At 39.2% G+C, this 14,078-nt stretch overlaps 1 protein-coding gene across 1 annotated transcript in view; it reads right to left on the bottom strand.

The window, feature by feature from the left end:
* DNAH5 (dynein axonemal heavy chain 5) overlaps positions 1-14,078 on the bottom strand; it is a 207,251-nt gene that overhangs the window by 184,102 nt on the left and 9,071 nt on the right. Inside the window, 8 exon segments of the mRNA XM_007451616.1 lie at positions 2,060-2,167; positions 5,602-5,817; positions 6,493-6,615; positions 9,011-9,118; positions 9,856-9,969; positions 10,903-11,079; positions 12,091-12,228; positions 14,003-14,074. Of these exon segments, the coding sequence (XP_007451678.1) occupies positions 2,060-2,167; positions 5,602-5,817; positions 6,493-6,615; positions 9,011-9,118; positions 9,856-9,969; positions 10,903-11,079; positions 12,091-12,228; positions 14,003-14,074 (1,056 nt within the window).

Raw genomic sequence — 14,078 nt, 5'->3', positions numbered from 1 at the left:
GTCTAATACATAAATAATGGATAGTAAATGCATGTTTAATTGCAATAAATCTAGTTCTTATTTTTTTGCTACCTTATCAGTAAGTATCTTTCTTTCCCATTTTTTTCTTAAAATAAACATTTTATTGGGTCACTTCGTTTATGTTCCATTTAAAGTAAAACCTGTGCTTTTTCTCAGATCTGATGCCCCTGATATATGTGGGACTGGGATGTAATTTTTTTAAGGTTATACTCCATTTATAGTTATTATAAAATATTGGCTATATTCCCCATGTTGAACAATATATCCTTGTAGCTTATTTTATACCTAATAGTTTATACTTCTTAATCCCCTACCCCTATATTACCCCCTCCCCTCTTCCCTCTCCCCACTGGTAGCCACTAACTTGTTCTCTATTTCTCTGAGTCTGCTTCTCTTTTGTTATATTCACTAATTTGTTGTATTTTTTTTGGATTCCATATATAAGTGATATCCCCCAGTATTTGTCTTTCTCTGTTTGACTTATTTCACTTAGCAGTCTACTCCTTACTAATTCGCAACTCATACACTAATTCAGCAAACATTCTTTGCTCTCCAGTAGCACAAGGTCCTATCCCCTAGGCCTTGGAGACATAAATAGGAATGAACACAATTCCTGCCCTCAAGGTGTTCACCATCTACCTATATCCCACATACAAACTACTGAAGTACCATGTGATCAGAAACTGCTAGGACACACAAATGAAGATTTGACAAATAAACACTGACCGTGGAGCACAGACTCAGGATCTGCCACCGCCCATCAACAAGAGGTCAAGATCCACACTCCTTACGTCTGAATCGGCCCCCAAAAGAGATCAGTGCTTAAATTATTACCGGCACTCTATCTTCCCATCACCTGAAACGTGTCTTACAGCGTAATGGTTTAAAACTTGAATCCTAGAGCCAGACTGCCTGCCACTTGTCATCTCTGTGACTTTGGGCAAATCACTTAACCTCATTGTGCCTCCGTCTCCTCCTCTCCAAAAAGAGGGTAATAAGAGCACTCACTTTATCAGATTATTGTATTAAGTGAATTAACATCTATAAAGTGCTTAAAACAGACCTGACACATAGAATTAGCTAGTTTTATTATGAGTCCTACACTGAACTCATCCCTCCAGAAATGTTTCGGAGGGATGTGTATAAATTTATTTCAAACCAAAAATTCTGGAAAAGAAGAAACAGAATGATCCTTTTCCTTTAATAATCAGAAAGGTGCACACTTTAGATATCACTGGGATGGAAAGAAGTCTGCATGTTGATTATAGGGGACAACTGTTAGGTTGTCTCCCAATCTTACCCTCCCTGGTTCTCCTCAGCTGATAATAAACACTCCCAACCATGCAAGTGGGTCTCATCCCCTCTGCTTTTACCATATGACCCCACAGTTAACAGGTCCAGGACAAGGGACCACATTAGAATTGGCTAACCCAACCTTTTCCTTAGGAACTTGGAGATGAGGCTGGTTCCGTGATATGTTCTCAGAAGCCGCTGACGGCCATACGCTGCTCCTGTGGGCTGGTCCGGGCGTGGGAGGAGGGACAAGAGAAGGAAGAGAGAACGGGGCTTCGAGACCAAGAGGGGTCCAGGTGCTGAGCCGGTCCTGGTACCACTGTTTCAAGGCCAGCTGTAACCCTGCCTTTGAGATCTGCCAGACATTGCTGATCATTTATTTGCTCAAGCTACCTCTGGTCATAATCATTGCTAAAGTAACAAACAAATGGAAACAAATTTCTATATTCTAATAATGCTGTTTCAACAGAAGATAAAAGTTAATTTTCTAAGATCTAAGATGGAACACATGCAGAAGTCTGTGATCACAGATCATTTACCCAAAGCTACATTTATGACCCTTTAATCTATGAAAAAGAGCCTTCAGTCATTAATCTGGAATCACAAAATGCAGGCCGAGCTTGCTATCGGTCACCTCCATGATGAAGATGCCTCTCCCTTCTGAATGGGTAATGATAACCAGCACTACACAGAACGGAAAAAATAAACACCAGACTGTCAACAGGAGTTTCATTATCCAACCTACGTGAAGGTCATTAGTCTGCTTGCAAAACTCTTCATAATCCTGCTCAAAATCCATTTTCCACTGGTCTAAGAAATTATATTCCTTTTCCTTTATGGTGGCAACAATACCCTGAAATGTTATGAAAGAAATAAGACAATATTTCAATATTCTTGCATGACTTAGGTAAATATGACCTTTAAATATAGAACCTGTGCAATCATTCCCCAAAATTCAACTTAAGAGGAGCCTTATTTCTTTAATTATTCTCATTGCTTCATGTATATTACAGGTAGTATAATATTGCCTAATGCATTCAAATATATAATTTGGAAAGCATTTTCATGAGACTTTATGTATTTCTGAAGAAAAATATCAAATAAAAACCTCACCTGAAAAGTAGGAAAGATGTTCTGTCTAAAAATTTCTTACAAATTACATCAGAAGTAATGGAAAAAAAAAAGAAGCCCAGGGAACTTCCCTAGTGGCCCAGTGGTAAAGAATCCACCTTGCAATGCAGGGGACGCACGTTCGATCCCTGGTGGGGAACCAAGATCCCACATGCCGTGATGCAACTAAGCCCTCACGCCACAACTACTGAGCTCACGTGCCTCAGCTAGAGAGCCTGCATGCTGCAACTACAGAGCCCGTGCACCCTGGAGCCTGCACGCCACAACTAGAGAAAGAGAAAACCCGCACACAACAACTAGAGAGAAGCCCGTGAGCCGCAAGGGAAGAGCAAGGGGAGGTCCCGCATGCCTCAACGAAGATCCCACGTGCTGCAACTAAGACCTGACGCAGCCGAAAGAAAAGAAGGGCGGGAGGGAGGAAGGAAGGGAGGGAGGAAGGGAGGAAGGAAGGAAGCAAGCAAGCCCAAAGTAGAATTTACTAAAATATTTTTCATTGAAAAGTTTGTCTTCTCAGAAAATAAATAAGACTTTAGCAGATTACAAACAACTTAGAAAGAACACAGTTATAACATCTACAGATGAAAAACTATCTTCCAAGCCTCAAATGTCCTAAATAAAATATCAAACCATAATCTACTATTTAAAGAATCTCTAGAATTAATTGCTTCCTCCAAAGCTGCAGTCTGTGACTATAACAGTGCAAATTAGGTAACTCATCTTCTTGAAAATACTATCATCCGAAGTTTTGTTTGCTCTGAATAATGAGTTCTAATGCTCTGTGATCATTCTTAACCAGGTACTAAGCCGTTCTCAAACTCGGGTGCCCACACTGTTGACACAGGCATATAATCTTTATGAAGAATGTCGGGCCAGCTTACACAAAAGCTTCTTCAAAGATATTTCCATTTGGGCTTTCCTGGTGGCGCAGTGGTTGAGAGTCCGCCTGCCGATGCAGGGGACTCGGGTTCGTGCCCCGGTCCGGGAAGATCCCACATGCCGCGGAGCGGCTAGGCCTGTGAGCCATGGCCGCTGGGCCTGCGCGTCCGGGGCCTGTGCTCCACAGTGGGAGAGGCCACAACAGTGAGAGGCCCGCGTACCACAAAAAAAAAAAAGGATATTTCCATTTAAACATCACCTCAAGTCTCTCAACAGGCAAGAGTGTATATAAGCTGCATAACTTCTTGAATCAAGTTTACAAGTTAAAACAACCTACTCTTTCATGCCGTATAACTACAAAATTAGGTCTATTCAGAAATTGTGTATATATAATGTTATAATGCTACCCATCATGTTATAGGAAATGTGTAAAAGAAGTATGGAAAAGCAACATTCCTACATTTTAAAGTTATATTTTAAAAGATTTGCGGCCCTTAGAAAATTCTGCTCTGTGATTGGATTTAATGGTCACTTAAGAGTATTAAGTAAATAAGCTGATTAATCATGACCTTTAAACCAACTAATCAAACTCAATCTACTAAATCATTTACTTGACAGATTTTTTTTTTAAAATAATATTCTTTTCTCTTTAAACCCCATATTTGTTTATTTATTTATTTTTGGCTGTGTTGGGTCTTCGTTTCTGTGCAAGGGCTTTCTCTAGTTGTGGCAAGCAGGGGCCACTCTTCATCGCGGTGCACGGGCCTCTCACTATCGTGGCCTCCCTTGTTGCGGAGCGCAGGCTCAGTAGTTGCGGCTCATGGGCCTAGTTGCCCTGCGGCATGTGGGATCTTCCCAGACCAGGGCTCGAACCCGTGTCCCCTGCATTAGCAGGCAGATTCTCAACCACTGTGCCACCAGGGAAGCCCCGACTTGACAGATATTTATTGCACACCTATTATATGCCAGCAAACTTGGAAGATACAGAAATGAACAGAACAAAGAAACATCCCTGCCCTCGGGAATTTACATCCTTGGTGGGGGAGAGAGGGTGAGAATCTATTAAGTCACAAATAAATGAACAGGATAATTGCAGACAGTGATAAAATAAGTAACATAGAGTGACTGAGGTGAAACAGAGCTCAAGGAAAACTTAATTGAGAGGGTCATTTAAATCAAGATCTAGAGGCCAAGGAGGAAATAACCATGTGATGATTCAGAGGCAGAACTTTCTATATATATATATATATATATATATATATATAGAAAAGGTTTTTTTCTTTTTCTCTCCCCAAATCTGATATACTCAGGAAATGAAAAGATTTCTTATATCGACCTAAACTTTTAGAGTAGAAAAATCAATGAGTGACAATAAATTATATGATCCTTTTCAAATTCAAGTACAAAAAAAAAATTAAGGTTTAGTGTCACTGTCCCCAAACAAGAAAAAACTGACTATATGCACATTAAGAATGCAAAGCACATTGTGTATGTAAATTGTTTTCTAAAAATCTTCAAAACATTAGATCCCCGTGCCCACTTTAAAAACTAAGATTAGTTACACATATATCCTTACAACATAAAGCTGTCAAAAGTCAAAATAAAGAATAGTAGAGCTAGGGCTTCCCTGGTGGCGCAGTGGTTGAGAGTCCGCCTGCCGATGCAGGGGACACGGGTTCGTGCCCTGGTCCGGGAAGATCCCACATGCCACGGAGCAGCTGGGCCTGTGAGCCATGGCCGCTGAGCCTGCGCGTCCGGAGCCTGTGCTCCGCGAGGGGAGAGGCCGCAACAGTGAGAGGCCCGCGTACCGCAAAAAAAAAAGAATAGTAGAGCTAAAATAAAATCCAATCCCTATTATTTTTTTAACATGAGTCCATATAAATGCTTAACTGCAGATATAATCAGATACCACTCAGAACTCAGGGTCAATGAGAGACTGACACACAGTATATGCTTGATTAAATATTTCTTGCATGAATAAATGAAATAATAAGTTATATTTAAACATTTTTCTTGTGCTACTAATGAAAACGCTTTTGCTAATGATGATTAATTTTAGGCTATAGGGAAGTCATTCTCATAATCACATAGCTGAAAAGAATATATTAGCACCATTACACAATTCTCCAATAGATTTAACTTCTTTATTGTTTAAGGGCCAGGAGCTTATCTTTTACATTAGAGACTGATTATTTAAAGCTTTCTGAATACAGGCATTTGCATAACACATTAACGTTTTATTATGGATAAGGGTAGCAAATTTAGTTTTGAAAACAGTACCTGGTATTTAATGACCATGTTTTCCAGTCCTTCAATCTTAGAATCTTGTAGGACTGAATATGTCTTGAAGGTCATAAAGATGTCCATTATCTTGGCAAGACGTCTGTGGAAAGTTTCAAATTTTCCAAAAATATACATCTCACTGAATTCAAATTGTTTTTCATTTGGATCTTGTTTAAGCTTTTGTTTGATCTTGTGAAAGCAGTGCTGGTATTCCTTAAAGTAAAAACCAAAATCCAAGAAAGGGAACACAACAAAGATATCAACCTTATTCTCTTAAGTGAAAGCGACAGCAAATTTAGGGTGGAATTACAAAACCTTTCAGTTTCATGCCTCTGTAGCTACTCCTTCATTAGCCTGGGATGTCATCTTTTCCCATCCCCCAACCTAGCAAACTCCTAATTTTTTTTTTTTTTTTCTTTTTGGCCAAGTGGCATGCGGAACTTCCCTGACCAGGGATCAAACCCATGCACCCTGCGTTGGAAACGTGGAGTCTTAACCACTGGACCACCAGGGAAGTTCAAACTCCTAATTATTCATAAGGTGACTCAAAGATGCAGCCTTTCCCCCTGGGTCCCACTGTGTTAGTAGAAGCCTAACTCTTTGTGTATCTCTCCATTCGTCTACAAGAAGCTTAAGGAAAACTACTTTATCTTTGTATCTCTAGTACTTAGTGTGGTGTTGGCACATAGCAGGCCCCCAAAAAGGGTAAAGTAAGTGAACAAATGTGGTGGACTGATTTATTAACATTCAAGTTTTCGTAACAGTAAAAGATTACCATTCCTTTTAGCAACCACTAATATGATAACTGCTAAATGATTTAAGATGTACTGGCAAAAAACAATGTAAAAATAATAAAAAATCTAAATATATTATCAAGTTGACCGTTACCTGCTTAAGTTTAATTGCAGATAATATTTTTTCCACAGCAACATCCTGTGGTTGGCTCCAGATCGAAGCAGTTCCATTGTTGGTAATATAGGCTTTACATGCAGATATCATCTGATTGGTCACCTGGAATTTTCCAATAAAATGATGCCAAGGACATTAAGCAGCCATCAAACATAAATTGGGCTAAAGGGTCCTTAGCTCTCCTACCTCTCAGAGTGTAAAATCTGTAAATAAATCTTTGGATTTATTGTTTTTCCATCACAACTATGATCAAGCACTAACCCTCTTTTTTTCCAGCTTTACTGAAGTATAATTGACGAGCAAAAATTGTATATATCTAAGGTGTACAATGTGAGGCCTGATATACATATACATAATGAAATGATTGGCAAAATCAAGTATTAACACATCCAACACTTCATATAATTACCATTGTGTGTGTGTGTTGAGAAAACTTAAGATCTGCTCTCTCAGCAATTTTCAAGTGTCCAATACAATATCAAGCCATAGTCACCATGCTGTACATTAGATCCCAGAACTCAGTCACCTTATAACTCAAAGTTTGTACCCTTTAACCAACATCTCCCCATGTTCCACACTCCCCCAGACCCTGACAACCACCATTTTACTCTCTGCTTCTATTTGTTCAACTTTTTAAGTTCTACACATCTATTATCAAAATCATTTGTAAAATCACAGAGCTGGAAGCACTACAGAAAATTGCCAATTCAGACCCCCGTGTTAATGCAGGATGAACATCTTAACCAACCAAGAAGGGATTCACTTCCCTACCTAAAAGCTGTCAAGAGCTTCCCCCACCCCGTCTCCTTCTTCGGCAGCCTGCTCTAAGATCTAACTCACGGTTTCCAAGTGCCATGAAACGAATTGTCCACCCTGATCATTTCACACCACCATGATCTGTAGCAGAAATGACAAAAGCAGAAGGCAACAGAGGAAAGAGTAAGGACAATGTGTGTAACTGCCAACATTTTATTTATCCCTCCAAACTTAAAAACAAAAAAAAAGACTTCAGAATTCTTTTGGTGATGTTTTTAATAAATTAAAAGGAAAACTAGAGGTCTATACTGTAGGTATGGAATGACATGATGTCTGGGATTTGCAGTGCAAAGGTTAGGTGAAACAAAATCGGCCATGTGTTGATAGTTGATGATCTGGGTGACATGTACATGTACATACAATCCTCCTTCCTTTTGTACCTGCTGCAAATTTTTCATAATGAAAGGTTTTTGAAACTGAGAGAAATGGTGGTTTCACAATTATGTTGCAAAATAAGCCTTGCAAATTACTCCACGAAACCTGGAGTAATAACACAAATTGACTTTTGAGTCTTATTCTCAGGGAATACCCCTCCTGACCCCAACATAACATTAATGTGTGAAGAAGCTGGAAAAGGGTCTTGTGGATTCCCCTCCTTTCTTCCTGAGTACGAGAGCAGAAGGAAGTTTCCCATCAAGCTCTCAAGGCTGGATGCCCCTATTCCCGGGAAGAATCATGCCTCTTACTGCATTAGTATTCACAACACAGTCCTGATGAGTCAAAAATGCCTCTATTTTAATACAACATTTAAAACTTTCGCCTTGGTAATGAAAAAGTCATTTACTTCTTAGAGACTGTTCAAAAATGGGAAAAAGCAACAATGCTCACCATAAATACTTATGAGTTAGGACATAAGGTTTAAACATTGTTATGGTTTTTGGCAGAATCATTATAATTGCTTTATGGATTACTGGAACGTTGCAAGTGGCTTTTATTACCATGATTACTGTTCTAATAACACCAAGTAAACAACTGTGGCATCACATAAGTTTGGAACAGTGGCACATAAAATATGAAACTGAAGATAGCCAGTTAAATATAGTTTTTCTTAATTAAAATTTACCCGATAGATAGAAATCATGTGCTAACTAAAATAAGGAAAGAAATTCTAAAAAGAATCTTTCTTTCATTTTTATTATATAAATAATACAATATTTATTATAATAATTACTTTGGGAAATAATGCCTTATGATTTGCTAGAATCAGCCTCCTCTCTCTATTGAGAGATTAAGCTTTTTTTTTTAATTGTAGGGTACATAGACATTGGATTGCACCAATGTGGTAATTTCTTTTTTTAAAAAAAAGATTTATGGGTTTTTTTAAATATCCATTTATTTATTTATCTATCTATTTATTTATTTATTTATTTTTGGCTGCGTTGGGTCTTAGTTGTGGCACGCAGGCTGCTCTCTAGTTGTGGCATGCAGGCTCAGTAGTTGTGGTGCATGGGCTCTCTAGATGTGGCCTGCGGGCTCTAGAGCATGCAGGCTTAGTTGCTCCATAGCATGTGGGATCTTAGTTCCCTGACCAGGGACCAAACCCGCGTCCCCTGCATTGGAAGGCGGATTCTTAACTACTGGACCACTAGCAAAGTCCCATGGTAATTTCTAATTATAAAAAAAAAAATTAACCATTGGCAAAGAAATCTAAGTGACCATGGACTCTATGCTATGCACTTACCTTTACAAACAGAGACGTGATCTTCTCAGAGGTGTTATAGTAATGAGAGATACTATAGATCATTTTAATTGCATTTATAAGTGCAGGAATAGCATCAATCATGGACATCTGGAAAACATCACAAAGGTTTTCAGGGAAACAGATATCAAACTCAGCAAAATTCCAATAGGCTAATCCTTCCTACTTCATTAGAATAAAATTTAGGTAAAAGGTTTTTATTTAAATTTTTTAAATATTATCTATCACTCTACATAAATAGAATATATTTAGGGGTAATTTTATTTTTATTATTCAGTCACACACAGTTAATCACATTTTGTTTCAATGCAAGAAACACTAACTTTCTGTTATGGACAAGGAAGTTGTGTTAACAGTTAATTTTGTAATAAATAAAAACAGGCAGATCCTAAGGTTAAAATATAAAAAAAAAAGAAGAAAAAGAATGAGCCAATAACTCTTCCCACAGTTATTTGAGTATAGTCCAGGATGTCAACTGCAATATTTATAGGAAATGGAATATTCAATAAATGTTTTTAAAATATAATGTCGCATGTCCTGTCCATTCTATCTGGATAGATAAATAGATGCTAGATAGACAGATATATGATATAAATATTACATATATATAGCTGTATATAGAGAGACACAGAAGTAGATAGACAAGTATATATATATATATATATATATATATATATAATATATATATATAACTTTCTTAAGAATAAAAAGAAGTTTCTAAGACTTTTCCAACAGACTGTAATATTCATGAACCAAAACTCCACACTCAATTCAGTTAGTGCGAAAGGGTCATCAGTACACCAAGGGGGTAGAAATCTCTAACGCACAGGGTCACAACTGTACAAGGGGTCACAGCATTTCTCAAGTGTGTACAGATATTTGACATTGTCCTTTGCTTCATTAGCTGCATCAGTGATTCGAATATCCATCTCCCGCCAAGTCTAAGCACAGTACAGGAAAGAAATTTTAATGCAATTATTAATAGAGGAAATTCCACTATAACAGCTGCTAGAAGTCATCACAAGTCCCATGGGTCAGACTTTCAGTCTGCCCTATGCATCTCACATAAAACTGAATCCAGAGGGGTGGGAGGCATTTGCCACACTGAAGAGCAATTTAAATTTTTTGACAAAATTTTCAAAGGTATCTCTTCCAGGCCTTCTCTTATGACATCTATTCAATAACTAGGACAAAGCCTCAAGAGGGCAGCACCTCCATTTAAACCTACACCCTTTCTCCTCCACAGACTGCTTTAACCATTTTGCACCTCACTCCCATATTGTCTATGATAGAGAACAAAAGGGAGCCTCCAGCCAACAGCCAGCAAGGAACTGAATCCCACAACAATCACATAAGCAACTTGGAAGCAAATCCCAGTCAGGCCTTCAGATGAGCCAACACCCTGACTACAACCTCAGGATAGACCTCAAGTCACATGCTCCCAGCTAAGCTGTACCCAAATCCCTGACCCACAGACTATGAGATAATGTTTGTTGTTTCAGGTGGCTAAGTGTTGGGGTAATCTGTTACACAGGGATATAAAACAAATACACCAGTGCTAAAAAAAATAGATAAGGTAAGGTTTCATTATTACTACTCCTCGTTGGTCTGAATTAATAATATATATATAATCATGTTATTATGTTACATCTTAATGACTTGCAGTACCCTCTAATAAATACATACATGTACACCAGCCAACAAATACCTTTCATTCAAAGGCTATTTCCACAGTATCCAAAATTATAAAAGGACAGTATAATCCAATCTTAAAGTTGTTTTCATAGAGGTAGAATGACATTTTTCTGTTCCTAATTACTCCATGACATATGCATACAGAATTTGCATTCCCGCTTCATAAAGCAAAAAGCAACCTTCAGAAGTTTCGACCTGGAAGCAGCAAGCACTGCCAACACAGCCTTCACATCTGGGCTCTTCCACTGATCCAGAAGGTAGTTAAATTTAGACAGTCTTTTTTTCCAGTACTCCAACTCTGCTCGGGGCCCAAGGTCATCCGCTTCCTTCCGTAGCTGATTGTTTCCAGCAAGGACCTGCAAGTGCACAGAAGGCCCATGAACCAGTGAGTAGGGCTGAAGATATAAAAGTTATACATAAGCAAAATATAAGGAAAGAAGTAAATTCTGCTATCTGAATCGTGATATATTTTTATTCATTTGCATGCTTCAAGTGACAGCCTTTTACTAACCTAACATGTATCCATTTTTTTAATTTCAACAAAAATTTAGTTGACTCATTCTAATGGAAAGCTATTTGTTAAAGGAGCTTTCATGAACTTTCGGAGGACATGACCTCAGAAAGTTTCCTTGGCTATTCACTTAGAACCTCAGAGAACAATAACCTTGGAAAGCCCTCATGCCTTCAGTTGGTTAATTTTTCCTTATTGATGTAACATCCAGCTTCACTTGGGACTTTTCTGAAAATATTTTTTTTTTTTTTTTATTTTTTTTTTCTTTTTTTTTTTTTTTTTTTTTTTTCTTTTTTTGGCGGTACGCGGGCCTCTCACTGTTGTGGCCTCTCCCGTTGCGGCGCAGGCTCAGCGGCCATGGCTCACAGGCCCAGCTGCTCCGCGGCATGTGGGATCTTCCCCGACCGGGGCACGAACCCGTGTCCCCTGCATCGGCAGGCGGACTCTCAACCACTGCGCCACCAGGGAAGCCCTGAAAATAATTTTTTTAAAGGTTAAGTCTTGAGCTTTGTTTTGGAGGACACACTGAATTAGAAAGCTTCTTGTACTTCTGCAGAGAGATTCTCTCCAAAGTAACTTACACCTTTCAGAAAAGAAATTGGCCAAGTGCAGTCATTTAGTTATATAAGTATATAAAGTTATTTACGTTCATCTCCTAGAATTCTGTCTCTTAACTAATGACTATAAATTAAAATTGCATTGAACCTGTCACCTTGTTAGGGACTTGTGGTAAAATACTTAGGCAAATGGGAATGGGATGTGACATACCTTCTTCACTGGCTGGTTCAGTAACATGGCATCTGAACTAGTCAGTGTTCAGATAGCTAGTTTCTGATGTTTGGTTTCTGAAAATTACCTGCTCTGTTTGTTTGATCCATACTTTCATACAACCTTCTATTTTTTCCAAAGTCTCAGGGTTATTAGCTAGAGTCAAGTAGTCTAGAGGTTCCTTCAGGGTTTTCAGTTCAAATATGTCACACGTTTGAAGGTTCACCTAATTAAAATGAAAGTTAACTAATCAGATGATGCTATTTTAACACACACACAGACAAACACACACACTTCTGACTGATCCAGAAGGATCTTAAGGGGATTCTCTCTAGTCTAAACTATCTGCTCCCTGAGAAATGTCCTTGAAAACACAGTGAGACATATTGCATTGAGCACACCAGTAGAGGTGATTGGTTCTGAGGTCAAATTTGGGGTCAAAAAAAAAAAAAAAACCCAACAGTGAACTAGAGAGAGAGAGACATAATATCACAGAATTTGAGAATTGATAGGGAACTTGGAAATTAAGTAGTCAACTCATGAAACCAAAGAAAGTGGGGGGCCTTCAAAAAAATTGACTGGGGGGAGGGGTAATTTCTAATCTATCACATTCTTTTTGGAAATTAACCAGAGGAAAAGACGTTCAAGTACTTATCCAAAAAATTCCGTATGGTTAGCAAGTTCAATGGCAAATACACAGATTCATTTCAGGAGGGAGGGGTGGAGAGGGGTAGCAAAAGAGGTGTGTTGGATTTTGACTTGACAAAGAAACCTAGGATACTTTTAAACACACATAGCCCAAAAACACCTCAATATTTGATAAGGACATTTTCCTTCTGGTAAGAGTGCACCTGGCCCTGTGAGTCTCTCAATTCAGGTCTCAGCCCCCCACTCCTCACTCCTGACAGACACTGCACCCTCCGTCTGCCACACCTCCTGGACCTCTCCTTGGTTTTACAGGGGAGGCTTCCAGGCTTCATGAAGTGGCACTGCCTCTCTCCTGTGTGAGGTTCCATCCCACATTTTTTAAAACCTCTACCACAGTATGAAAACACTACTCTTTTCAGCAGAACAACTATTTAATTTGGTTCAACTTGCATTTAGGATGGCCTGCATCATAGTTAATTGCAAATAGAACTCAGATGTTAGCTGGAATCATCCTGCCCCTGTCTGGATAACATTTACTCAACTCCCCCATCCCACATCCTTTAGAAGGCCTATAGCATCCCTCTCTGCCAATATCCCAGTAGGTCCCGAAAGGTCTCAGTATTCCCTGGAGAGCAATGAACGTTACATTGCCATTGGTCTCATGGGATCAATTTCTCTATCTCCCACTCATGCCTGCCCTGGGCTGTCATCTATCACGGTTTTGTATCCACCACCATCTACCCCAAGTAATCACTAACACAGGTTTACTGTAGGTGGCACAAATTTTATTGAAGCTAAATCCCGCAAATGCCAAACTGATTCTTAAAGGCCCTTTTGGTCACTGGCTGGACCACAGGACCCAACCCACTCTCTCTAGATATGTCAATTCGTCTCTCCTTCTCCCTCCTCTTCAAGACTTCCTCCCATCCCTACCCACCATCACCCCCCATCTTCCCCCAGCACACACCTATCACTAACTACCCCCACACACACACACACACCACACACCACACACACACTCTGGCTCCAGATTCCTTTCCTTCTAGGCTGCAGAGCAATACCAGAAGCACTTCATACTCTTCTCTTTGCAGTCCAACATCTGACATGACAGAGTAAAACCCTCCATTGCGGCCAACATTTCTTTGGAGCCCCTAATGCACTCATCACTCCAAATTATAGGAATTTAAATCTAGTCACCGCCACATCTTCAGGGGGCAACAAAAACACCCACAAAATATTTTCAAAATTTGCAAGTAGTGGAATCAAGACCCCCTAAGAGAAGCATTACACACTTACATATTGATTTGTTCACCATCAGATAATTTTTGAAGGAATAACATGTTTGTTCTTACCTTCTCCTTCAAACTCTCCTGTGCACTGACCAGGACGCTCACGAAGCCTTCCAGGGAGCCCAGGAACTCCTGCTGA

This window comes from Lipotes vexillifer, unplaced genomic scaffold, assembly GCF_000442215.2.
Source record: "Lipotes vexillifer unplaced genomic scaffold, Lipotes_vexillifer_v1.1 scaffold590, whole genome shotgun sequence".
Classification (NCBI taxonomy): domain Eukaryota; kingdom Metazoa; phylum Chordata; class Mammalia; order Artiodactyla; family Lipotidae; genus Lipotes; species Lipotes vexillifer.
This window is presented reverse-complemented; position numbering and strand designations above follow the sequence as displayed.